The sequence below is a fragment of the Sus scrofa genome, chromosome 11 (assembly GCF_054392235.1).
Source record: "Sus scrofa isolate SSC_HxYL_T2T_F1_AM1 chromosome 11, Sscrofa_HxYL_maternal_Yorkshire_Landrace_v2.0, whole genome shotgun sequence".
NCBI lineage: Eukaryota > Metazoa > Chordata > Mammalia > Artiodactyla > Suidae > Sus > Sus scrofa.
This window is the reverse complement of record NC_139393.1, coordinates 7,353,263-7,379,560: the sequence shown is the minus strand read 5'-3', so window position 1 is coordinate 7,379,560 and position 26,298 is coordinate 7,353,263. Positions and strand designations below refer to the sequence as shown.

At 38.8% G+C, this 26,298-nt stretch overlaps 1 protein-coding gene across 3 annotated transcripts in view; it reads left to right on the top strand.

The window, feature by feature from the left end:
- UBL3 (ubiquitin like 3) overlaps window positions 1–26,298 on the top strand; it is a 65,256-nt gene that overhangs the window by 22,878 nt on the left and 16,080 nt on the right. For 2 of the 3 annotated variants that reach the window (XM_003130919.5, XM_084981400.1), the window contains exon 2: window positions 26,189–26,297. In XM_003130919.5, coding sequence (XP_003130967.1) covers window positions 26,189–26,297 — 109 coding nt within the window. Of the gene's footprint in view, window positions 1–16,646; window positions 16,972–26,188; window position 26,298 lie in introns of those variants that run through there. The other variant, XM_084981401.1, reaches the window with a different exon arrangement.

Below are 26,298 nucleotides of genomic sequence, written 5' to 3'. Positions count from 1 at the left end.
TCGCTCCCTGGCCTTGCTCAGTGGGTTTAGGGTCCAGCATTGCTGTCAGCTGTGGTATAGGTCACAGACGTGGCTCGGATCTGGCGTCGCTGTGCTTCTGGTGTAGGCCAGTAGCTACAGCTCCTATTCGACCCCCTACCTTGGGAACCTCCATATGCCACGGGTGCAGCCCTAAAAAGACACACACACATACGTACATACATACATACATACATACAAGAACCGGAGAAAACATTTCCCAGGTTTTGGACTTTGTTTTGTTTTGTTTTGGTTGCAGCACATAGTGGTTTGGGGTAGAATCTCAGTTCTCAGCCTAGGGATTGTACCTGAGCTGCAGTGGTGAAAGGGCTGGGTCCCAACCACTAGACCACCAGGAAACTCCCAGTTTTGGTAGTTTTAATCCGTGATTTTTCTAAACTGCACAACTTCCTAGAGGGTATTTAAAATTTAGATGGTAATAATTATTAATCCTGATAAAAATCTCTCTACTGTTCGGCTCTGTAACGAGCTGACTTCAGCCATACGTGGCCAGTGTATTCCAGTGGTGCTTTGGTGTCTCCTGTAGATCTGAATTCCTGGACAGCAGCCCACCAGGGGCTGCTTGGTCACCCTCTGTCTCCCCAGTGAGAGCATGGGACCTGTGTATCTTATTCAGTCTTGTATCTTGGGCCTGTTAGGGTGCTTGAAAGAGTGGGTGTTCAGTGACAATTTGATGAATTATTGAAAAAGTGTTAGTTTTTCTTCCCTTTATGTGCAAAATTTGGCTTCAAAGTCAGAATTTAAAATTTTATTATTCTTTCTCATTACACAGTAGGTGTATATCTCTATATGAAGGGGTCTATTCATTTGAAGAATAGAAGCTCTTACTAGGCTTTTTCAGATGTTTACTGTGAGTTTCATTTCTAGGTTAAGCTTTCTGTTTGGTAGAATATAAATTTGTTCTCTTTGATGACATCTGTAAGCTACCAGGTAGGCTCAGCTTTAGTTAAGGATTCATGAGTAAAATACGTAACTGCTGAAAAAGATCTTGTATATTTATGATATTTGAGGTAACTAAAAAATCTATGTTTACTCATATTGGTTGTAAATAAGATAATTTCACGAAATCTGTAGCCAAATAATATTACATACTCTTTTTATTTATTTATTTTTTTTAGCTTTTTAAAAAACCTATTGAAACTGCTATTTTTTTCTTAGGTTAGGCCTAATAGGAATTTACTCCCGTGAATGAATTCTGGGAGACTGATTTGGATTCTTTCTTTTGTGACTCTAAACATTATTTCATTAGATAAGTGGAAGAGTGTCACTAATATTCACCAGTAACTTCTTTCTCCTCTGATCATTTTCAGCTTATCTCAAAAGTGATTCTGGTTTTCCTTCTCCAGAGTATATGAGAGTGCCTTGAACAACATGAATTTGAATTGCACGGTTCACTTATATGTGGATTTTTTAATAGTAAACACTAAGTACCACACGATCTGCCGTTGGTTGAATCCCTGGGTGCAGAACCCTGGATATGGAGGTACTGCATATACGGAGAGCTGACGCTAAGGTTTCCTGCTCAAGGGTCTGGACCCGGATCCCTGTGTAGTTCTAGGGCCAAACTGTATTGTAGTATGTTGTTTCAAGGTTGCTTTATTTTCATTGCAAAGAAACAAATTATACAGAATGATTTATAAAATGAGAAATAACATTTTAAGGAATTGAATACAGTTTTTAATATTTTACTTAACTGAGTTTTGTTTTCAGTGTTTATGTAGGCTTTGATTCTTACTAAAGGTTCTTTGCTACCTCACTACCAGAAAGAAAGGAAAAAAAAAAAAAGATTGATGACTTTCAAAAAGAAAATCTGGGCAAAGAGAAGTAAGGTAGAACCTTAAGGAGAGCTAGTTAGAGAAGTGTTCCTGAAGAGCCTGTACAGCTACTGAAGTTTGGCTTTTATTTGGCTCTGACCTTCCTATGGGCAAAGCAAAAAGAGGTACCTCATTTATAATAAAATTAGCATTGTTCATAAAATTAAACTACACCAGTTGCTTAGGAAAATGATTTTTTTTTTCCTGACACTGAACTGAAGTCTGAGAGAAATTTCCTACACTGACCTTTATAAAGGAGACATCAGGTAAAAAAGAGAATAGCTCTCCCCAAGAAAATGTAGGGAGTTTTAAATGACATAGTTGGGTTAACATGATTCTTTAAAGGATAATACTGTCCAATAGAAATAGAATGCAGCAATGCATATAATTTAAAGTTTCTAGTAGCCACATTAAAGAAAAATTAATGGGTTAAATTAATTTTAAAATATGTATTTTAACCTCACATATCCAAAATACTGTCATCTCAATATGTAATTAATATATAATTATTAATAGTATTTTACATTTGTCATACCAAGTCTTTGAAATCTATAGCACATTTCAATTCAGATGTTAATTTTCACTGGAAATATTCTCTGTATTTAGATTTCTTAAAATTTACATTTCAAAAGTAAATTCACACACCCACATTCCAGATGTAAAGTTTTCCCGTAACTGAATCTCATTTATCAGATTTTAAATTTAAATTAATTTTGGATCTTCAACAGCCACATGTGACAAGTAGCTACTGTATTGAACAGTGCACCTGTAGAATATCTACAGCAGGAAGATCTCACCCAGGGTTGCACACCTCAAACCAGCTGGGAACTTCGACATGTGTGTGTTTGGAATTGATTCCGTAGGTTTGGGATGGTTCTTCCTGTAGGTATTTTGGGAAAATTTCCCAGGGACATTCTTTTTTTTTTTTTTTTTTTTTTGGTCTTTTTGCCTTTTCTTGGGCCGCTCCCGTGGCATATGGAGGGTCCCAGGCTAGGGATCGAATCAGAGCTGCAGCCACTGGCCTACGCCAGAGCCACAGCAACGCGGGATCCGAGCCGCTTCTGCAGCCTACACCACAGCTCAGGGCAACGCCGGATCGTTAACCCACTGAACAAGGCCCAGGGATCGAATCCGCAACTTCATGGTTCCTAGTCGGATTCGTTAACCACTGAGCCACAACGGGAACTCCGGACATTCTGATTTATACTTAAGGATAACTGATCCGGAAGAGAAAAGTTGCATTTATTAAGGTATGTAACCCTGAGTTTGCATCTAGGCTTTCATTAAGAGTAACACAAGAGCCAGATTGCCAGTGGTCTGCATTCCTAGCCTGAAAATTCTTAGATTAAATTTCAGATTGGCTAATTGCTTTGCCTATTTGAAGGGAATAAAGTTAAGGACGTGGAGATTGGTGAGTGACTGTCAGTAAATGACTGCAGAGAATTGTGGACGTCAGGACAGGATCCCTGTGGCTCCTTTGGAACCGTTCTCGAGGGACACAGGAATTAAGTTATACCCTTTGAGAACTGATTTTGAAGGGAGAGCATTCCAAGGTCAGGCTCGTTAGTACAGTTGGTACCAGGAAACTTGGAAAGGAGACGCAAAGCCAGACCAAGGGAGGGAATGCTGCACTTGGGTATTTCAAGGAAGGTAGGAATGCTTTCTGCTGGGGCCGGGGGTGGGCCTTAAAAATAGTAATAGTAAATAATAAATGACTGTCAATAAAGACACTTAACTATCTTGTACATGTTAGATAACAGGAAATCTGGACAGAGGCAGTCTGGTCTAGTTAAGCAGGTAGGCGATGCCATCACTCACCCAGGCACCCAGGCATTCTCTACTTTTTCACTGTGTACTTTCCTAGAAACCATACAACAAATTGTAAATTTTTGTATGATAATGATGTCATATTTGGAGTTAATCTCCAATTAAGGACTCAGCCTTAAGTAAACAAAAATATGGTCAGCAAAGTCCTAAAGCCAAATACACAGTGATTGAAACTCTGTAACTGTTTAACATAGTATAATCCTGCTCGAGCTTATTAAAGGGGCACATGCGCACTGTGTGCATTGGATATGCATTCCTTCATTGAAGAAGCATACCATGGTACCCTTTAATAAGTGATGCAAGGTGCATTTGCTAGCTCTACATTGAATTTTTAATTAATAATGTCAGTCCATCTTAAGTCATGAGGGCTTTTGGAGGGTGAGTTTAATGGTCTAGAACGGATCATTAAAGTTGCCCACACAGACTTCCTTCGGTTTCCTCTTTAGCAAGAAGGCTTTCAGAATTTCATCTTAAGGCGTGTTCATTAGCGTGTTCATTAATGATGATTGTGGGTTTTGCCCACTACAATCATAAAGTACATTATAAATTGCATAATAATACTTTTATCCATTACAAACCAATCTATTATTTTAAAACTTTGGAAATTACAGAAAGTATTAAAGTGTCAGAACAGTCACCCGTATTGTTTCCACCTAAAGATGACCGGTATAAATATTTTGGCTTATTTTCTGTTAATCTTGCATGTGGTTGTTAAAAATAAGTCTTGAATCAGCTTTTGCCCTTGCTTCTTCAGGATTCTTCAGTTTTTTTTTGAGAACTCTAAGCAGAGCTGATAGATCAGATACAGCCCTCTGAGAAGCAATGATGCTGTTGAGACTCTTGCTTGACAGTATTTTTATGCATATTAGACTTAACTCATACTTCAATGAAAAACAATAAAAAGCAATTACTGGCTACACTGCTGGAGAAAAAAAGGCTTCAAAAATTCATAGAATTAATAAGGCAAACTGAATGTAGACATGTAGTTAAGACCAGTAGTTTGTGAAGTCAGAAATGAAGGGTTAAAGGCAGTGCTCGAAGTCTGGGGCACTAGAACCGCAGAACTCAGGAGCAGTAGAGGGCGATACACTGGCCGTCTAGGCTCTAGTCTGACTCCCCATTTTTCTGGGTGGGGAATCAAGCCCTCAGCAGCGAATGATTTATCCAGGATTATACAGAGGGGTATTATAAGCTGACTTCCAGTTTATTCTTCTCCTAAACACAAAGCAGCGAAACATGGCCCTGATTTTATGGAAAATGAATTCTGCAAATATTAATGCTTACCCAGATTCTCCTTAACAGTAGTATGGTCTCTGTGGAAAAGGAATGAGAACACCATAAACTTGTAGATTCAAGCACCTAACTGCAAATTCTGGACATTTCCCTTTTTATATACTCAACCTTTGTTTGCTATTTGATCATTTTAAAGTACATTACATATTAAAATCATTATAACTATAATTGAAATGATATAGTATATATTAAACATTAATTGGGAAATATGTTCCCACAGTAGGGCAAAAAGACAAGTTATTATTGTAAGGCTTACGCAGTGTTCCATTGACACGCACAATACTGATAAAGCATTACCAATTACAAAACAAAAGAAATGAATTACGAATATGTAGACATCACTAGGTCAGGAGAGATGGCGGAGACAAGGCCAATATGTATTTTCAGGCAACGTCCCTAAGATACACAGAAGCAAATTTTAGAGAAAAGTAAAAAAAAAAAAAAAATTTTAAATGCACTCTGCATTTAAGTTAAAGAGCTCCTCACTTCTTATTCATAATGAATCAAAGATCTTGGTACAATTAAAAAAGGCGTTAGACAGGAGTTAGTAAATAAATGGTACCCTTGCAGCCCTGCCCACCCTCTTGGTCCCTCATCCCTCTTCTTTGCCCATGACAGACATGGATACTTAATCAGAACTCGAGTTACATGGAGTCCCAAGATGTCTTTAGAACCCTTCTTCATGGAGCACTTTTGGCAGTTGCTGTATAAATCAGTAGCAATTGGCAAGAGTGATAAACCCCATTTTCCATACCGGCATTAATGTTTTGTGATTATTTTCTAAAGTAGACTGATGTAAAGGTTAGTAAGTCACTCAGCGACTATGAAAGAGGAAATAACTACTCTTTAACTGAGTGAAATTTTTTTTTCCTCCATGGCACAACTTTAACTGAATGACTTTGATGTAATTTACTAATACAGGATACGAGATACTGCTTAGGATGCATTCCAATTTATTCTAGAATGGGTTTTCTAGTGCCCTTAGTTTCCTATAAACCCTTAGTAGTTTTCAGAGGAGGTAGAATTGCTTGTTATGAATTTAATTTTAAATCTAGCTTGTGTTAATATAGTGTTCGATTAATTGTATGAAAATGATATATATTGAGTATTTAAAATTGTGCTCAAACATTTCAACTTCTTGAATGCTGTTAAATTTAAACCATCCATGCAGTAAAAAATATGGGAGGACAAATTATCTGAAAATATAATAGCAATGAAGTTCATTTCTCCCAGTTGTACTAAGGGAATGATTATTTTTTCTCAAGGGAGATTAATTTTTATGAAATTCTGTGTAGCATAGATAGCCAGTTTCTCAAAGAGAAGACAGTAAATAAGAGCCTTTTCAAGGTAGAGACGCCTGTAACTTCATCCGGGAGGGGGGTCCAGTCCTGTAAATACCATTTGAAAAAGCTCCTAAGTGATTCTAAGTGCCCCCTACCTGAGGATTCCCGAGATCGGGCCTCTGATCATATCAAGGCAGTGTGAAGAAACTGGTTTCTTCATAAGCTAACTGGCTCTTTTATTGCCAGCTCTGATGATTTGTGGGACCTCCCACTGGTCCCAGGAATGTCCTGAGAGCCGATCTCTGGGAGACAGGCCTCTCAGTCTCAAGCTCTTGTCTGCTTTCCCCCAGGTTCTTGCGTCACTGAGTATCTTTCTGCATCTTTTGACTTATTTATAGTATAAACATTTTTTTAAGGTCAGCTGACCCCTAGTCTCCCCTTTCCACAACAAATTTTTCTCTTTTATAGGTTTTAATCTTATGCAATTTTAATCATAACTTAAAATTTAATATTCCATTTGATCCCAGTTCTGCTAAGTTGTAAGGTTTGCATCCTGTTCTACCCTTCTTTCTTTGCAGAACACATCTTTTTAAATCACGACTGACTTTTGCTTTTAAAAGATCTAAGTGTTTGGTATGTATAAATTGTTTATGGAATTTTCCTCTTTAATACCAGATGGACTATAGTGTTTGCAAAAGTAAAACCCTTATAATAATCATAAATATAAACATGACAAGGAATGGCTATAAGCAATTGGATTTTAAAATAAGATTCTGAAAGGTTTGGATAATTAGTCCTTTTTTTCCCCTTCCCCCTTGCCCCAGAATCATTTTAGGAATTTTTATGCTCAATTCATTGATTCTGTCGTTGTATAAAGTACTTTTACTCTTTGGACTTTTTCTTCCATTATTCACAATTGTGACAGTTTTGTGCTTTAAGATTTGGGCTTATTTTAAAAACAAGCAAAAGTCATTCAAAACGAAGTAAAATAAAATGGTAAACTGCATAACATTGTTCTAGGCACAAAAGGAGAAGCCAAATGTATCTGTAAAATAGCAAAGCAAAGCTTGTATGTGTATGTGACAGGGAGAGAAAGTGATGAAGAGTAACAGAGGGATCTGAAAATACTTCCAAATGTAAATTTTGATTCTTTTCCCCTCAGTGGCTGCAATTGTGTACACCTGGTGAAACAGACGACTTCACACTTGACATTTTTACTTAGCTGTGTAGTATCTTCAGTTAGTCTTATCTCAAGTGGTTTGAAATAGCCTTTTTTGCTGATGAGTGTAAACATGAAGTGATTCTATTGCCCTCCATTTCTCCAAGAATTCAATCTTGATGATTCAACCAGTTAAAGCACTTAGACCAGTGATTCTCAACCCAGGCGATTTTGCCTCCTAGGGAGACATTTGGCACTGCCTGAGGGTATTGTTTACTGCTATGACTTGTTGGAGGATGGGGTGCACTGGCGTCTAGTGAGACTTGGGGTGATAGTACACATCCTACACTATACGAAACAGCCCCCCCGGCAACAATCACCCAGTCTAAAATGTCAGTAATGGTGAGGTTGAGAAACCCTGTCTTAGCTAACGATCTTGGGCTTAGAGAGAGTTAGAGCTGTATTCAGTCTTCCACTTAAGTTTGGCAAGATGTTTAACCTCAGTTCAGCCTCCGTTTCATCATCTGGAACATAAAGATAGTATCTGCTTTATATAATTATAGTTAGCACGGTTTCTGACGCATGGTAACCGGTCAGTAAATCTTGTTATTATCACCACCACTAATAATATCAAGTGTGTCAGAAATTACTGGAAGGGTAGTTTGATGAGTTTTTAAAAATTATTTGCTAAATTCCCTTATTTGAGAAGTAGTTCTCATGTAGTTGCATTATAGCTGTGTTGCAGTAGGGTTATAAGACCACTTAGAAAGTTTTTGTTTTCCACATCTTTTGTAGTTATACATGCTTCAGGCTACCTTATTTAGATTTAAATTATCAAAACAATAATAGTTTAAAGACTGAAAAATTTGTGGATTTATTGCAGACATTCAGAGGACTTTTGAGTCTTTGGAAAAGGATTGTTAGTTAGATGGAGCTGCTGCTTTTTCGGGGTGTCTCTTCAGTAGTTGCCATGGCTTGTCACAGGCTTCATGATCCTGGTAGTCGTGGTATTTTTCTCTTCCTCTCTAATGGCCCCCTGGTGATTTTATTGACGCAGTTTAGGGAGAGTGATTAGCTGGTTCGGTACTTGCACCATGCCTTCATTAAGGATATTTAATACTGCGACCACAAAGACCCACTCTGTGAAAACTGACTGATGGTGAGAGGAATGTAAAGACAGAAGGAATAGAGGCCTTGTGATGCCTGTCCTTGAGGAGTTTACAGTCTAAGTGAGGAGATAGAATTTACTTACATGTTCAATTGATGCTTAAAGGATTAATAGGCCTCCATGTATGTCAGATCCCATGTATAAGGCAGGAAATAATTGAGCAAAGTTAGGAAAAGGACAAATCAAGGACAGCCATTTTATTTAATTGAAGCTGATTACTCCTTATGAGTAAATATGAGACTAATAGCACTTTAAGGTCTTGGGATTTGCAGTAACTGTTGATACTTGATTTGATCTTTGCGGTAGCCGTTAGAGGTAAGTAACAGTTAGTAGAGGACTTCCCAGTACATGTAAGTAATGTATGTAAATTAAAGACCAGATACGAAAATATATTGGGGGATGGCAGTGTGGAATTAGAAGGGTCATGGTCTCCAGCACCGTCACGACCTCAGAGAAGATTAGGGGTCTTTGCCAGACAGCTGCATCCTGATGAGAACGTCCTCTAGAGACCTCACCTTCCTTTGCTTCTAGGATTCTGCCTGTACGCCTCGAACATGTACTCACCAGCTAAGGCTGTGTGGACTGTACTACATCTCAGTCACAAAGTAGCAGAGCATCTAGCACATACTTCCTCTTTCTGCTCCTTTGTCTGACCTGAGAAGTGTGCAGTTTTGATGGGAAGACAGAAGCAAAGACAGACCAACAGAGCACAGGTGCCAAAATTTGGAGAATAAGAAAAAGGCGTTAACTTTTTTTTTTTTTTTTTGTAGAGCCTATTTGATTAGGTTGTGTTTTTTCCTAAGGTATTTTTACTAATTAATATGTAAAAGACTAACAAGTACATTAACTGCTTATTCCATGGCACTGTAATTGAAATGTCAGTTATTAAAGAAAAGGACACTTAGCAAATCATGGTTTCTTTATGTGACAGGGACTTCTTGCCCTCAAGTTCTTTCCTGAAATTTTCCTATAATTTCCTTAAATCTAGAGAAAGAAACCTTTGGGGAATAGCAGCTGTATTTAGAACAGTACCTAATCAAAAAGCTGCAAGCGTCTGCAAATAACACCTTTCAGTAGAATGGCCTTACCGGTTGTGATCAGAATTCAGACCAAGTTGTGAGAAAGATCCAAGATTACATCATTTACTTTTGTATCACCTAAAAGAATTTAGGCTCTGAAAGGTAGGACATATATGAAATATGCACAAATCAGTTTCAGGGTTCTTGTGTAGTTACATAGGAAGACATTTACACATCTTAAGATTCAAATAAATGCCAAACTAATCAATGTTGTAGCCACCTGAGTGGAGTTATAGATTTATTTGAGTAGCTAGAGAAGTTAAGTAATATACACATAAATAATAAATTTGAAGCTAGGGGTCAGAGTTTCTACCTCTGGTCATTCAGGTTGTCCCACCCCAGGTTGGGGCACCATTCATATCAAATGAGTCATTGATTATCTTGGAAGTTTTTTCATCCTTTTATTATAATCGTTGACTGCAGAGACAGGTGATTTGTATAAATACTTTTGACAACTCTCTGGCACCTAACAGCCATTGTCTTGTTTGGAGATAAGTAAGGTGACGTTTAGTTTGGAGGCAGGCTGCTGAGGGACCTGTGTACTTTAAGTTCTGGAGCCACTGATGCAGTAGCTATACCACAGGTTCAGCTGGCAGTTGTGGTTGCAGGCAGGAGTCTAGCCCTGAGCCTCTCTGATCTTGAAGAAACCTTAGCAGCTGAGCTCGTAACCCTAAAAATTCCATAGGAAAGTTATCCCAGAGTTGTTTGTAATGGTATAATTGTTTGATTAGACAAATATCTTTTACTTTCTGGAAGATTTTGAATTAATTTTAGAAAGAATACGCAAATAAGCAGTATCTCTGTATTTGGCAGTTTTCATAGTTAAGAGAATTTGACTTCTTTAAGTAATAAGACTGCCTTATGATTTAAAAAAACTTTTCATTATGGAAAGTTTGAAACATTCATAAAAGAAGAAAAGATAGTCTCAAGGACCACTGTATACCTGTCACCATGCTTCAGCAGTTTACACCGTGTGTACCATTCTCGTTAAACCTATTCCCCACCATCCTCCCTCTCCACTTGTTTTTAATAGACTATTTTAAAAGAAATCCCAAGTTTCTTGTCATTTCTCCTTAAATCCTTAGGTATGAATCTCTAAAAAATAAAAATATATGTCCTCATGACTTCATTCTTACTGCAGTTGCTTAATAGCATTCACTCTGCAGTCTACATTACAGTCCCGTTATTTTGCTTAATGGTTGGTTTGTTCAAATCAGGATCTTAAAAGAGTTTATACACATGATTATATCGCTTAAATATCTTTTATTCTCTTAGTTCCCTCCCTCTTTAGTCCCCTTTCCCTCTCTTTCCCTTTGCCATTGATTTCTTAGAAGGAACTGGACATATGTCCTATAGAATGTACTATACCTGGATTTGGTTTATGTTTGCTTTTTTCATGGGGTTGTTTTATTTCTTCTGCTGTTCTGTAGTTTGGTATTGAAGTCTAGAGAGACTCGATTAGATTCAAGTTCAGTGTAATTCCAATTTGTAAAAATTGAGAGAAATACTTCACATAATTTTCACCCTTTTAAGAAGTGTACAGTCCAGTGGATTTTTTGGAATGGTCACAGAGTTGTGCGAACATCTTTTTAAGGTATCTTTAAACAGAAACACCAGTCAAGTAAAATAAGGTTATGTGTTGATTGGTTGATGAAAATGTGAATAGATGCTCACATCCTAACCCCACTAGAAGTAGTGGCTCAGTATTCCCTGATTCAGTGTTCACAGAACTACAGTGAATAATGAGAATCTACCATACCTGGGAATGGAATTGCTGGATCAAAGGATAACTCTGTGTATAACATTTTGAGGGCCTGCCAAATGGTTTTCCAGAGCAGCTGCTCTGTTTTACGTCCCCCAGCAGCGCTTGAGGATTCCAGTTTTACTACAGCTTTACCAGCACCCGTTATTGCCTGTCGTCTTTGTTACAACTAACATCCTAGAGGGTTTGGTGTGGTATCTTAGTGGGGTTTGATTTTTATTTCTTTGATGACTAAATGATGCTGAAGTAAGTGTACTTCCAATTTGAAATATGTAATTGAGTTGACCTTTTTGCTTGTGATTTTTAGGATAAACATGAACTTATAAATTTACATTACTGTAATATTGACAAGCATATTTAAGGTTCAGTTTTTATAAATTCAGTGTCTTAGTTTTATAGGAATTAGTAATTGGGAAGATGTGCTGTCAGGTAGTTGAAATATCTAAAAAGGAAAAAAGAATTTATTCAACTCATACTTGCAGCTTAAAATTTAAGAAATTAGTCAAAACTACTGGTAAGTGATATGTTTCGACAGATTTGTAAATTGCATAAAAATTAAAGCTAATTTGAAAAGCTAGGACTAACTTGGAGACTGTCTCTTCGTTTCTTTCTCTCTGGTTTGCATCAGCAGTGAGCTGCTCTCCATCCTCTAGCCCTTCACCCCTGCTCTGCCTTCTTGTCTTCACAGAGCAAAACTATTAGTCCAACACTAGTCCCGTACTCACACCAGTGAAGCTTTCTGATTTGAACCTGTCTTAGTAATTCCTTTGAATCTTTGTTTCCTGGGGCAAGGAGATGGTGCTACCAAGATTCCTGTTGCCAAGAGCGGTGGTGGGGAGGTTTACAGAAAATGAAGAGACGCCGCTCTCAAGCCCCCAGGAAGTACAACACAGAAGACCCAACACTGAGAACAGCAGTCAGAGTAATTCAGTGTATTGCTGCAGTTATTAGTCAAAGTCATGGTAACTGCCCCTACAGTTAACTTCCTGACAGAGGTTATTTACTTCGTTAAAAGCCAGAGCATCTCAGACTTGTTTATTTAGGAAGCATGTATTTTGGAGACAAATAGGGCAGTCCCTGTGCTTCAGCGAGGGGCCTGGGGCTCTGACCACATAGACTGATCCCGATGCAAACTCAGGATCCATTTATGTGAGCAACTCATTAAATACCAGTGACTGAGTGAAGTAATGAAACCTGCCTCAGAAGGCTCTTCAAGTATCGCTGAGTCACTTGAAGTAAAAGTAGGATGTACTTTGACAACTTGGGATGCTCTGCAGGCTAAACTAACTAAAACATTTGAAAGGTTGTAAGCAGTTTAACCTAGTGGCTGAAAGGGCAGGCCCTAGAACCAGGGTTGGATTGAATCCGGCCCTGGTACCTCGTGGTGGGGTTTGGGCAGGTTGTTTAGTCTCTGCTCAGTTTCCTTTTCTGTAAACATGGGCACCATAATAATAATTGTCCTACAGGGCTGCTGTGAGGATTAAATGAGTTCATGTATGTGAAACACCTAGAAGAGGCTCTGGCCTACAGTGAGAGTTGTGTGTGTTTGCAGTTACTAATAACTGCCTTTCACTGCCTATTAGGTGCATTTTAGTCATGTTATTAGATGAAATAACGCTTCAGAATTCACTGGGAAACTAACTGCCTAATAGCCTTTTTCTATAGACTTGGAATCCAGGTTACAGACAATGGATGCACAAATGAAGCCTTGGGACATCAAAGTTTATCAATTAGAGCTGGTTAGTGTTTGCTAGATTAAAGTCACTAATAGTAGCGTCACCCCTTCCTTGAAGGCATTGGGTCCTGTGCACATAAAAACTAACTCCATTCATGAGTGAATAGCCAGAACGCTTGAATGTGAAATGAGTGTCTCCAGTCTTATCTTTTAGGCGTGCCACGAAAAGGCTGTGGGGCTGTAGTAGGTCATAACCCTAGCAGTGACTCTGGGCAGAATTCCTTCCGCCTTTGTTATTTGTAGTCGCGATGCATTTAGTTCGTCCCCAGAACGGCTGCAAGAACACATAATCAAATGCATAGCCACTTGGGTCTCAGAAGCACGTATTGAAGTATACCTGCTAATTTCTGTGGCTTTTGTACGTCTAGAACATTTAAGCATTTACTTAGTGGGCTCATGATAAGTGCCTGATAAATTGTCACGTGAATGAGTTAGAGTACCCAGGACTGGCTAGAACAAGATGCATGGGAGAAGCGGGCCCAGAATGGCCAGAAAGGCCAATTAGTAGTACTTACCCAGTGATAAGGGTCTAAACGAAATGTTGACAGATGAATGAAGGGAAAAAAATACTTGCAGTAAATATTGTGGATGAAAAAGTAATGAAAACAGGTTAATTGAATAGCTATGGAAAAATAGTTGCAGTCAAAATACCATTTAAAACCATATCCACTAGCAACCTTTCTTGTTGAAGAAACCACGTCCTTCGTATCTTCTGCTAATTTATAGAATCATCATTGTATTTCCTAAGTTAAATTAACCTTTACCTGGCTACTTAATTTTAACCTAACAAACTAAGCTAGGTCAGAAAAGATCAGCATGCATATGGGTGTGTGTGTGTGTGTGTGTGTGTGGTTTTATTACAGACTCCCTCTTAACACTGGAATTGCTTTTAAAGAAAACTGGGAAAATAATTTTATTTCCTAAGACAGCAGTTGTTTATCCTATAGTCATACTTTCTAAAACTTTGAAGATAAAATAAGAACAGTATCTTAGGGATTGGTTCAAACTTAGGGATTGGTTCAAACAGTATCTTAGGGATTGGTTCAAACTAATGTCATGCATATTCTGGTAGTAAACTCTAAAATAAATGAAAGTTACAGGAACAGTGTTAAGTTCTTATAATGAGAGATCCAGAGACTCATTAAATATCTTTCCCAGACTTTTATATCTGTTTTAAGGTGTTGGTTACTCTGAGTTATTGTTGATATATGTTATCAGCTTCTAAAATTACTCACATATTCTTGTGGATTGTGTTTAAATAGACATGAGAAGTTCCCATCGTGGCGCAGTGGTTAACGAATCCAACTAAGAACCATGAGGTTGCAGGTTGGATCCCTGGCCTTGCTTACTGGGTTAAGGATCTGGCGTGGCCTTGAGCTGTGGTGTAGGTCGCAGACTCGGCTCGGATCCCGTGTTGCTATGGTTCTGGCATAGGCTGGTGGCTACAGCTCCGATTCGACCCCTAGCCTGGGAACCTCCATATGCCGCAGGAGTGGCCCAAGAAATGGCAAAAAGACAAAATAATAAATAAATAAATAGACATGAGCATAAGCTATTTTATTGATTTTAAAAAATAGATCATTGCTCAGCATATAGCGTATGGTCCAAGTTGGAAGGTTGTCGTACTTAACTGGCACCAATTTATTTGGATTTCTAACTATCTTCTGGTTTTTTGTTTGTTTGTTTGTCTTGTTTTTAAATAACCTTAGATAATTTTTCTTTAATTCTGAACCTAAGCTTCTAAATTTGTAAAAAGCATAAGTGATATTTTCTAGCTCAGTGCCAGGGGTTCTTTAATAATTCTTGAATTGTTTCTCTGGCACTGATGCATTCTGCTTGTTCATGTCCACAACACTGGACAGTTGTCTAATCTGCTCATGACAATCTTTCCTCTTTATAAGTGGTCCTTCTTTTACTCTCTGAGTCATTTACTTTTCCCCAGGAATTCACCTGTCATTTTACCGTGCACTTTACTGCTGTGTAGTGCTCTTCTTTATTCCTCCCCTTTGAAGTCATCTGCTGCCATTGCTTTTTGTTTTAATGCTAAATGTTTTGATGCTGCTGGATTTACATTCAGTAACAACTTCTGTGAACATACAGTTCGTGTGTGTGTGTGTGTGTGTGGTTTTTGTTTGTTTTTGTGACTAGCGTGATGCATTCCCCCCAATGATGCACACTTGGTGATTATGTTAATTAACTTAGGTGGCATATCCTGCGTAAATGCAGAATTTTGTGCTATATTTTACTGATAATCACACTTAATGTTATATACTGATGTTGATGCATTTATCATGTTTGTTTTTTTCATTTCCTGCTTGTCATGCAGAATTCTGCTGCTAAATAATTTGTCACTCTAACCCTAAGTAAACTGATAACTACAATTTAAAATTTTAATAAATAATAATAAAACAATTGTCTCTGAGTAAGGATTCATGAGTATTCCAGTATACCAAGTATAAATGAGAACCTCAGTGTTAAGAGCACATGAGGTCATAGCTATCTGGGGCACCACTAAGCGACAGTATCACTAGTCACAGGTTGATGCAAATTGTCCCTGTGGACTGAATGGGCCTGAGAGGCACAGGCAGCCTGGAACAATCATCGTCTTCATAGCCGGATAGAATGTATTCTTCTTAAATAAGAGAACTTGCTATCAGTTTTGAATAATGAGTTGACTGACAAACATATTGTAAAGAATAGGAGGATTTTTTAAATGTCTTTTTCTTTCTTCTCTCTTCAGGGCAACTGTTTTTCAGTATCGCTGTGGACTGTTTCAGGGCGTGTGTTCCATGATAGTTGTGTGTGGAAGAGTGAGTCTGTCATCACCTGTGTGTAACAGTAAAAAATATTAGAATAACATGGTAATAGTTGGTCCATCCACTTCTGGTTGTATTCTTCTGTTACATGTGCATTGTTGCAGTGTTTCAGGGATGGTGGTTATAGTCTAGCATATTCTGATAGCATTATTCATTCATTTTCCAATGTACTAAATATACCTAGTATTTTTCAGGTACAAGTAACTGAGGTTAACTGTATGAATTAAATGGCACTTTTTCCTCTTTTGAACTAAAAGTAGGGTTTAATTGGGAAATAAAATACAGCCAAAGGCTCATCTTCAAGATTGTTTCGTAGCCACACACATACGCGACTGTGCTTGCTGTTGTAAGTTAGCAACTTATGAAAGAGGAGAACTGCGAAGTTTTGAGATAGATTTTTCCATCCTCAAGGACTGTAATTTAATTGGAGAGTGAAGACACATGACATAAACTGACTCTTGCTACAACAGATGATGTATGTAGGATGACCTTAGAGTTTGTTATCTAGATTGAGATACTTTTGAGAGGAGAAGCAGGTACCATTACAAATTGGAGTTGTTCCAAGTTATCTCAGGCAAACGTGGACACATAGGGTCACCCCTGATCTGTACCCATGATTGGGTAGAACCCTGAGGGAGGAATGAGGATGTGGGTCAGAAGGGCTTCAGAGGAGGCCTTAGAACTGAAAGAGCAGAATCAGGAAGTCATGCTCGTGAGTCTTGCCAGAATAGGATTTATAATGAATGTGCCATTTTGGCTGGAATAGAAATTTGCGCAGGGAAATTTCTCCGTGTCTGCGGGTACAGAGAGCCATCTTGTGTAAGTGACATGGGATCTGCAGGGGTCTCAGAAGCAGACCCCAGGGATACGGAGGGACAGCTGCCGTTGGACTGTCCACTGTGTCATCTTCAGAGGTTCCTGACCTCGGTGTCCCAGTTAACCATCCTCAGGATGGAGACAGTGGTGCCGTCTCACAGGGTTGTGCCTTCACGCCAGGTATGTGTGGTGCTGGCGAGCTGACAAGTAAATGTTAGTCCCGGAGCCGCACTGACACAGGTTGCCGTCTTTGAAAGTGTTTGGCAGTGTGCAGCCTGGATTGGCGAGAGAGGCAACAGAGAGACCTCGCGAGAATTCAATAACCGAAGGAGGGGAGAGGAGAAAGTAGGGCTGAGTGAAGGAGCACTCTGGGCCTTCCAGCCTGCCTGACTGGGAGACCTGGAGAATTTAGCAGAAATAAATTCAGGAGGGACACCTGTTGTTGAGGAAGAACTAAGTTTAAATCTGAACATTTAGTTTTGAGGAGTTCCCTGGTGGCCTAGCAGGTAAGGATTTAGGTTGTCATTGCTGTGGCTCTGGTCACTACTGTGGTGTGGGTTCAATCCCTGGCCTAGGAATCTGCCTAGCACAGGTGTAGCCAAAAAAAATAGAAACATACAGTTTTGCGAGGACAGCAGGCTGTCTTATTAGATGTGGTCAGCTGGCAGCTGGAGAAGTGAAAGTGGGGCTCCATGAAGAATGGGGGTGTTCCATAAGGGGCAGCTGAAGCCTTGGGTGTTGGCGAGGCTGTCTCAAGGGGATGTTGAGGAGACAGAAGACTGACAAAAGAACCTCGGAAAGCCCGTGTTTGGAGTACAGGAGGAAAAAAATAACAAGAAGCAGCCCCAAAGAGCAGGGGTAGTATTCTCCAAAGTATGTTTTTCTGAACGTACATCTGTGGGATGGTAACAAGTGGTAGGGGAAAGAAAATTGCTTCTGTGGTTAAATACCACAGCTGTTAACGGTAAATGAATTTGTTCACTGCAAGAATTCTTTGGGTTTTTAATGTTAGCGTACATGCCAAATCTCCAAGAGGTGAATAGATGAAGTAATGCTTTGCGGATTGGTCTGACCACTTTGCTCCCCCAGAATACTTCATGGATGTTCATGTTCCAGAAAGCACATTTTGGGAATTACAGAAGCCTAACAAGGAAAGATTTTCAAGGAAAAAGGGGTTAAACTGTGTCAGATGTTGCAGAGAGACGGAGGAAGATGCGAAATGAGAAGCAGTTGATGTTTTTTATTAGATGCGCCTAAGTGAGCTTTACAAGTTTGGCCTCAGCAGGCACTGGTTTATAGGGAATTGAAGATAGGAGTTAGTGATGTGACAAGGACGGAAAGGCAGTGGGTTTATGTCATTAAACCTCCATTAATTCAAATGTAAAATGTGACGGGCGTGGGGGGGGCGGAGGGAGTTCCCGTGGTGGCTCAGCAGGTAACAAACCTGACTGGTATCCATGAGATTGTGGGTTCAAACCCTGGCCTCGCCCAGCGGGTTGAGTATCCAGTGTTGCCGTGAACTGTGCCCACAGTTTAGACTTGATGCTCTGCTTGTGGCTAGAAAATAATTGTAATGCGTGCCTTTGCCCTAAGAAAGAAAAAGCTATAGATTCTCTGAGGGACTGTCCTAGGTGACTGTTCCACCTCTCATATCATATGATTGCATTAAACACAAAGGCCACGTTATTGAAGAATATAACAATTTTATTATGCATGAGGCCTGAAAAGCAAAAAAATAAGAAAAAATAAAGTGTAACTGATAGGGATAACTTGGTCATTAATGTATGTTTATATATCCTATGTATCCACAGCTCAGGCAATGCTTTCCTCATATTTAAAAAAAAAATTTATTATAGTTGATTTACAGTGTTCTGTCAATTTCTGCTGTACAGCAAAGTGACCCAGTTATACACATACATACATTCTTTTTCTCATATTATCTTCCATCATGTTCTATCACAAGTGCTGTATATGTATGTGCAGCTGGGTCGTTTTTTAAAATATATGGGAAAAATAAAGCTTATCAATTGTGTATTTTTAAGGGGTCCGTTTTATGTGAATTTTCTCTAATATTAAAGACCATTTTGGATGTGTTCTGTCCTTGAAATATTTAGTTCAAGATACACTGTAAAGAGGAAAGTCACTGACATCTTCTAACAGTAAGTGTGCATGACTTAAAACTACTTCAGCATTTTTTATGATAAAATACTCCATAGGCCTGATGGCTGATTTTCTGTTGGATGCACATAGGTTCCACAGCAGCACACCATGACCCACAAACAGGAAAATCAGTGACGAGCAGTGCAGCCTGGGGTGGTCACATAGGCCCCTCCCGTGTGACATTTAAGTTAACAAACTTGAATTTCAGTGACCTTCTTATGGTAGCCCCACTGTTTGTAGAGGTGGTTGAATGCTTAAGAGCAAATCCAAAGCACCGGAGTACATGAATATATATTATGAATATAGAAAAAGTCGTTCTCTGCCTTTCCTGGTAACCTTTGTTACTTTGCTTGTTTTTGCCATTCCTCTTTGTTTTATCTATAATTTAATATCTTCAGTTCTTGGTTGACAGAAGCAATTATCCTGAACTGTTGTCCTTAAGTAAAGTGAGTTACAAGACCTAAAAATCCTCAAAACAAGGATTTCCCTGTATACAAACCCAGGGCCCCAGAGAGAGTGCTTTAGTTTCATTCATATGTCCTATTTAAAGTCCACAAACAACAATGCTGGAGGGGGTGTGGAGAAAAGGGAACCCTCCTGCACTGTTGGTGGGAATGTAAGCTGGCACAACCACTATGGAGGTCAGTATGGAGATACCTTAGAAATCTATACATAGAACTATCATATGACCCAGCAGTCCCACTCTTGGGCATATATCCAGACCTAACTTCCCTTAGTAAAGACACATGCGCCCTCATGTTCATTGCAGCTCTATTCACAATAGCCAAGACATGGAAACAACCCAAATGTCCATCAACAGATGATTGGATTAGGAAGATGTGGTACATATACACAATGGAATACTACTCAGCCATAAAAAGAATGAAATAATGCCATTTGCAGCAACATGGATGGACTAGAGACTCTCAGAGTGAATTAAGTAAGTCAAAGAGAAAGACAAATACCATATGATATCACTTAGATCTGGAATCTAACCTAAGGCACAAATGAACCTTTCCACAGAAAATTAAGGACTTGCAGAATAGACTTGTTGCCAAGGGGGAGGGGGAGGGAGTGGGTTGGGTGGGGAACTTGGGGTTAATGGATACAAACTATTGCCTTTGAAGTGGATTAGTGGTGAGATCCTGCTGTGTAGTACTGGCAACTATGTCTAGTCACTTATGATGGAGCAGGAGAATGTGCGAAAATAGAACGTGTACCTGTATGTGCAACTGGGTCACCATGCTGTATAGTAGGAAAAAAAATTGTATTGGGGAAATAACTACTTAAAAAATAGTAATAAAAACAAAACAAACAAACAAAACAAATGTCCTATTTAGAGAGTAAGCGCAGGAAATTAGATTGTTAATGCTTCACACTGAAATCTGCTTAAAGCAGCTAATTTGTATACTGTGGGCAGGTTTTAAGGGATATCCTTATTCAGCAGGTTTTAAAGTGATGCAAAACCATAATTTAATTTCAGAGCTAGGAGTTCTCTTGTGGTGCAATGGGTTAGGGATCTGGTGTTGTCACTGCAGCAGCTCAGGGTTCAGTCCCTGGCCTGGGAATGTCCATATGCCATGCGCCAAGGCCAAATAAAAAATTCAGAACTAACATGTTTTCTTAATTTATAGGCTTTGGAACTTGAGAAAATTATAATATTAATAATAGTTTTCAAGTATTCTCAAGAAATATTGAGAAATTCAATCTTCTTAAGGAATTTTCATTTTATCTAAGTTTCCCAAAGTTATTTTAGTACAAGGTGATTTACTAAACCACCAGTGATTGTGATGACCAGGTAATTGATGATCTATGTGTGACAAGAGCTAATCAGGCACCTAATTCTGCCAGGCACCAAATGCTACGTAAATTGTAAACTGCATTGTTTGATTCAAAACTGTGCTTGTAAGAACTGAACATTTTCTGTTTCTTCACTGATGAAAAAGAGTCAATCTACATGGAAAGCTAATTTACTGTTATTGTTAAATCATTTTTATTGCCCAACAGCTTGTTGTGTTCAGTGGTCAAAAAACAATGAATAGTTGATGAGTTCCTGTAATTCAGAAACTGTTAAATGTTGCTTTGGAATGTAGTTCTTTAGCCTCCATTCTAAAGTGAGTTAAATGTCCTGGAAATTCACATTCCAAGTAAAATGAGATGTTGTGAAAGTTTTACTTGGGTGCTTAAGCTAGAGAGCTCTCTGACCTCCCTTTCCCTGTTTTTCAGGGTAGGTAAGTGTTTCTACAGTTTGAAGCAAGGAATCCAACTGAATTTTTACCCATGAAGATTTACTATTTCAAGTATATTGGAATCAGCATCATTTTAAGCGTTAAAAAGAAGATAAAGATCCCATAGTTTGAGTCAATTTAGCAAATCTCAGTAGACCCAGTTTATGGCTACATAATACCAGTACATTTCATAGACAAGAATTCAGGTGCATTTTCGTACAAGTTAAAATCTCTTTTCGTGGATGCCTTATGTTAACCTCACGAATAGGACCGCCCTTTCATTCCAGTGAAAAGTAGGAATGGTTTCTTGGCTTCTCCGGTTCTACTTTGAAATTTTTTTTTCTCCTCTTTTTTCAAAAATTTAGTTTTATTATTTTATCCAGGATGATTAGGCTCAGGAGAATTTATTTACGGCGTCCTCTCCCAAACATGTAAGCCAGACAGAGTGGGGGTGGATTGGGGTCGGGGCGCGGGCCCGGGCATTCCAACCCCAGGGATCAACCTGAATCAAGGCCTTGAGGAGCTGAAAGAAGGTACCTCTGACTGGGCCTCCTGGAGACGACCACCGGGTTCCCTTTCGCAGAGTTGCAAATAGCAGGAATTGTGAGGGAAGGTGGGGTAGAGTGCCCCCAGACTCACTCTTTGCTCGGAGACCCTCAGACGTTCAGGACTTCCTTCGTCGTCGCGTGTTGATCTGTCTCTTGATAGAACGCCGCCGTCTGTCTGTCCCAGGGCAGCGTCCCTCTCCATTCCCACGAATCCCATCTTCCACTCCCTCTCTTGCCTTCCTCTCATTTTTTTCTATGCTGAGCAGTTGAAAGATTGTTGAGTTAAATTCAGATGTGACTTCTCCAAATTGATAATCATCTAAGCAACATAAATGGCCATCAGTTTGACTGAAAACTTTTTTTTAACTTGAAATTACATGCGCAGAAGAGCTTTTGTAGTTTGCATTGGCCTCACGGGAAGTGATGACGGTCGTTCTACCTGACCGATAGTCTTGTTTTGATTTGTTTTGACTCAAAAGTAATTACAAAATATATAATTGATTAGGTTGATGTCAGTGCCTTCCCTTGGGAATTTTATTACATAACGGGAACGCCATCTCATACCACGGCATGAGGGGTCCTGATGAACAGTTTTATATGTATCATATTTTAAGTTATAAATATGCGTCTTGTTTTTAAGCTCTTGTACTACTTCACAGGCAGAGGTTCTTTTAAGGTATTTTATAGATTAACTTAGCTTGGCTTCAAAGAAGTAAAAAGGCCTTTCATTAATAAAATATTCAAATAATTGATACATAGTATTTTAGAAGAAACTAGCTCACATCTGTAGGAATTACCATATATTTACTGAGTGGAGCTGTAATTGTTGATATTATTTATCTGCATAAACCTGAGAAGAGTCTTACTTTAAGAACTGTTAACTACCGACCAACCTGTGTCGCCAGATGTTCATCTGGGTGATTGCTTTTGAGAGTCCTTCTATAGGAAATGAGGGGAATTCAGTGTTTGCATCGTCCCTTGATGTCCCAGTCCTAAGATGTACTTAACTGCATACTGAGGCAGAGAGACTCCTGCTTCTAGTCGGGGAACAAGGTTGTCACACAGATAGAAGCATAGGAAGCAGTCCAGGCTTAGCCGTTAACCTAACAGGTCAATAACCTAGTCTTTATCTTCATGTGAAAACCAGGCACAATATTCATGTTAATATGGTAGCTCAGACTTAATTTTACTTTTCAGAGCACCTTACTAAATAATAGTATTTATATAAACTGTGGCATACCGCTGACACGAAAGATCCCGAGCCTAACAGAGTAAGTAAATGCTGAGATGTTTAAGCGTTGGAATATCCACACGTCCGTATTGCCCCCTCAGCATCGTTATCCATTCCCGTTCTGCATACTGCCTGGTCATTTGATAAAGTGCTCAGAAAGCTCGAGTCTGGATTTGGATCTTGGTGCTGACTTTTCTAGTCTACATTTCTACCTGCATCTTCAAACTGCAGACCCTGAAATACTAGTCAACACATGCTGGTTCAACACCTGCTCTGTGCCAGACACTGTTCTAGGCACTGGAGGTGTTTCTGGCAGTGTGTGAGTAGGCTTAGCCACTTAAGTTTCGGGGTATATTGCTGTTAGTTTTAATTTTGAACTAGAGCGTCTTTCCATATGCATTCTTTCACCGCTACGGTCAGTTACTTTAACTGTAAGAGGTGATAAATTCTTAGATGTATGTGTTTCTAGACTTACCCTGACAGTTGGCACATTCTCCCCTTCCCCCACATAAAAGGGTGATTAGGTTCCCTCCAGGAAGGTTTTAAAATCTCATTTTGTAGCCCAAAGCCCCTTTCAGACTTCACCATAAATTATAAACTGAATGCTTTCCGGGGCCAGCCAGTATCGTAAATGTATGAAGCAGGCCAGGGTGAGTAATTGAGATAGGTAGAGTATGTGTTCCTGCCTAGCCATAAACATTTTAAAATATTTTTTTTAACTGTGTCAAATACATCTGCAGGCCATGAGTTTTCAACATTCTGGAATCTGGAGAGACGTAAATTCCACTGACTTTGAAATATGAAATTGAGGAGTTCCCGTCGTGGCGCAGTGGTTAATGAATCCGACTAGGAACCATGAGGTTGCGGGTTCAGTCCCTGCCCTTGCTTAGTGGGTTAAGGATCCGGCATTGCCGTGAGCTGTGGTGTAGATCACAGACACGGCTCGGATCCCGCGTTGCTGTGGCTCTGGCTTAGGCTGGGGGCTACAGCTCGGATTTGACCCCTAGCCTGGGAACCTCCATATGCCGTGGGAACGGCCCAAGAAATGGCAAAAAAAAAAGACAGAAAAAAGAAAAAAAAGAAAGAAAGAAATATGAAATTGAAATACCAGCTAATTAGTGACAGGGATTGTGTCAGTTTTAAAATAGGAACTGCCAAGAACTTTGCAGCCTGAATGCAGTTAGTGTTATGTTTTTTTGGGGGGTGTGTATTATTTCGTTTAATATATTATGGATGTCTTTCCATGTCAAATCATATAGATCCATATCTTAACATTGTTTAATGACTGTGCAAAATTTCCATAGGATGTGCTATCATTTATTTTTCCATTTCCATATTAACTCTTAAGACTGAATTTAATTACATTAATTAATTTAATTTAATTCTCGTTAAACAGGCACATGTGGCTGAACCATAATGAAGGGCATAATTTGGGGGGGGCATTAATGACTGAAAGGCCTTTATACAGTAGTTTGAAGCTATTAAAAGATTCCATATAAGTTCAGAGCATAACACATATTTACCACTATTCACAAACAGACGTAGTGATGTAAGCCTGAAAAGTAAAATTCACCTCGTGCTGTGGAGATGTTAGGTTCCTTGCTTTAGGAATCAGTCATTACATATTTGTTCTAGGAGCTAAAGACGGCGGTGTGTTCTTACAGTTTGGTTGTTTTTGCAAACTGCTGCCTGAATTTTGGTCTAATGAAACTTACAGATTTTCTGGATCACGTTGTTTTACAGAGGTGTGATTGCATCAGCTCTCTTCCTGTATTCAGTTCTTGGTCTGATTGCATTTTCGTTAAGAAAAAGGCAGAAGAAAATTCTTACTGAACATACAGAAAGGGCTTTTCATCTGGAATGTAAATTTTTTTTATCTTTTAAAATACTTTTTAAAATGTGATATAATATACATACAGTTATAATACAGGTTTTCATATGGAACTCAATTCTACTTCATCTAATATGGAATCCCCCCGTGTTCCATTAAATAGAGAATAGTTTGTGTGTAGAATTTTTCTAGAGGAGATATTCCACAACTTTCAATCTATGTTCATAGCGGTGACCCTCGGGGAATGGCTGTCGCCACAGCAGTGGCAGATAGTAAATCAATGACCTGGTATTGGTGGTGCTGCAGTAGTCACAGTTTATTGCTCATTGTAGACTCTGTCATCTGAAAGATTTTCCTGGTACTTTTTAATATGTATTGATAGCTGAAGTGAGGAGCTTGGGTAACCTGGGACCAGGCACAGTTGACACGGGTAGAGCGGCATTCTCTGTTCTCGGTATAAAGAAGCTGGGCGGGTCCCGGTGCTCAGATTGGGTCTGGACTGAACTTTTGGGAAGGTGTTAATTTGCTCTCTTAAAAGAGATCCAGAGGTACAGAAAATCACACTTGTAGTTCTGTAACTTACAGGGAAAATGAATGAATTAAGTGGTTTTTAAAAAATAACGTTAATTATGGTTAAAGATACAGATTTACAAGTGAATAGTTTGGAAAATATGTTAAGAATGGCATAAGCAAGATGTATTGACTTGGAAAGGTAAATCCAGTGGATCTCAAAAATGTTAATTCTGTTATCTGCCTCAGTTTTTTTCACTGAGGGTATATCTTTGTCACAAATAGCTCCTCCTCCTTCTCTCACGAAAATAAATGATCATGTATTTGGGATTAACGTAGCTACTATTACTGAATCTTCCATCAAATCTAATAAAGTTCTTTAAAATTATAATTCCCAGTTAATTTATGTTTGAATAGTTTTTATAGGATAGAAAGCTGCATATAATTTATTTTCTCTCTATTTCTTCCAAGAAGCAGATTAACAACTCATTTTTTTTTTTTTTTTTCCCGTATTTAGTGATGTGATCTGTAGGGTAGCCACTTCTGTTAGCTTTTCAATGGCAAATGTATGTCCAGTAGTTTCAGGAGTAACCTGTCAAAGTCTAATTCCAAACATTGCTGGAGTCAGTTTAAAAGTGTAATAAATTTTGGTTTTCCTTTGTTCATTTATTATCATAAATATACCGTCTCCCCACATGGATATTAAATAATGGAAATAAAACCATGTCTCAAATTCCCATTCTTTAAAAAGAATCTTTTCAGGATTTAAATAAACACTGGAAAGTGGCATTGGTTAATAAATCAGAATGTGATTGAAATGACAAGACTGTGAGTCATTTGACTTTAAAAATTTCAATATTTGTATTAAAAGAATCATTGTCTTTTTCAGATAAATTTGCGCCTCATCTTGGTAAGCGGGAAGACAAAAGAGTTCCTGTTTTCTCCCAATGATTCTGCTTCTGACATCGCAAAGCATGTGTATGACAACTGGCCGATGGG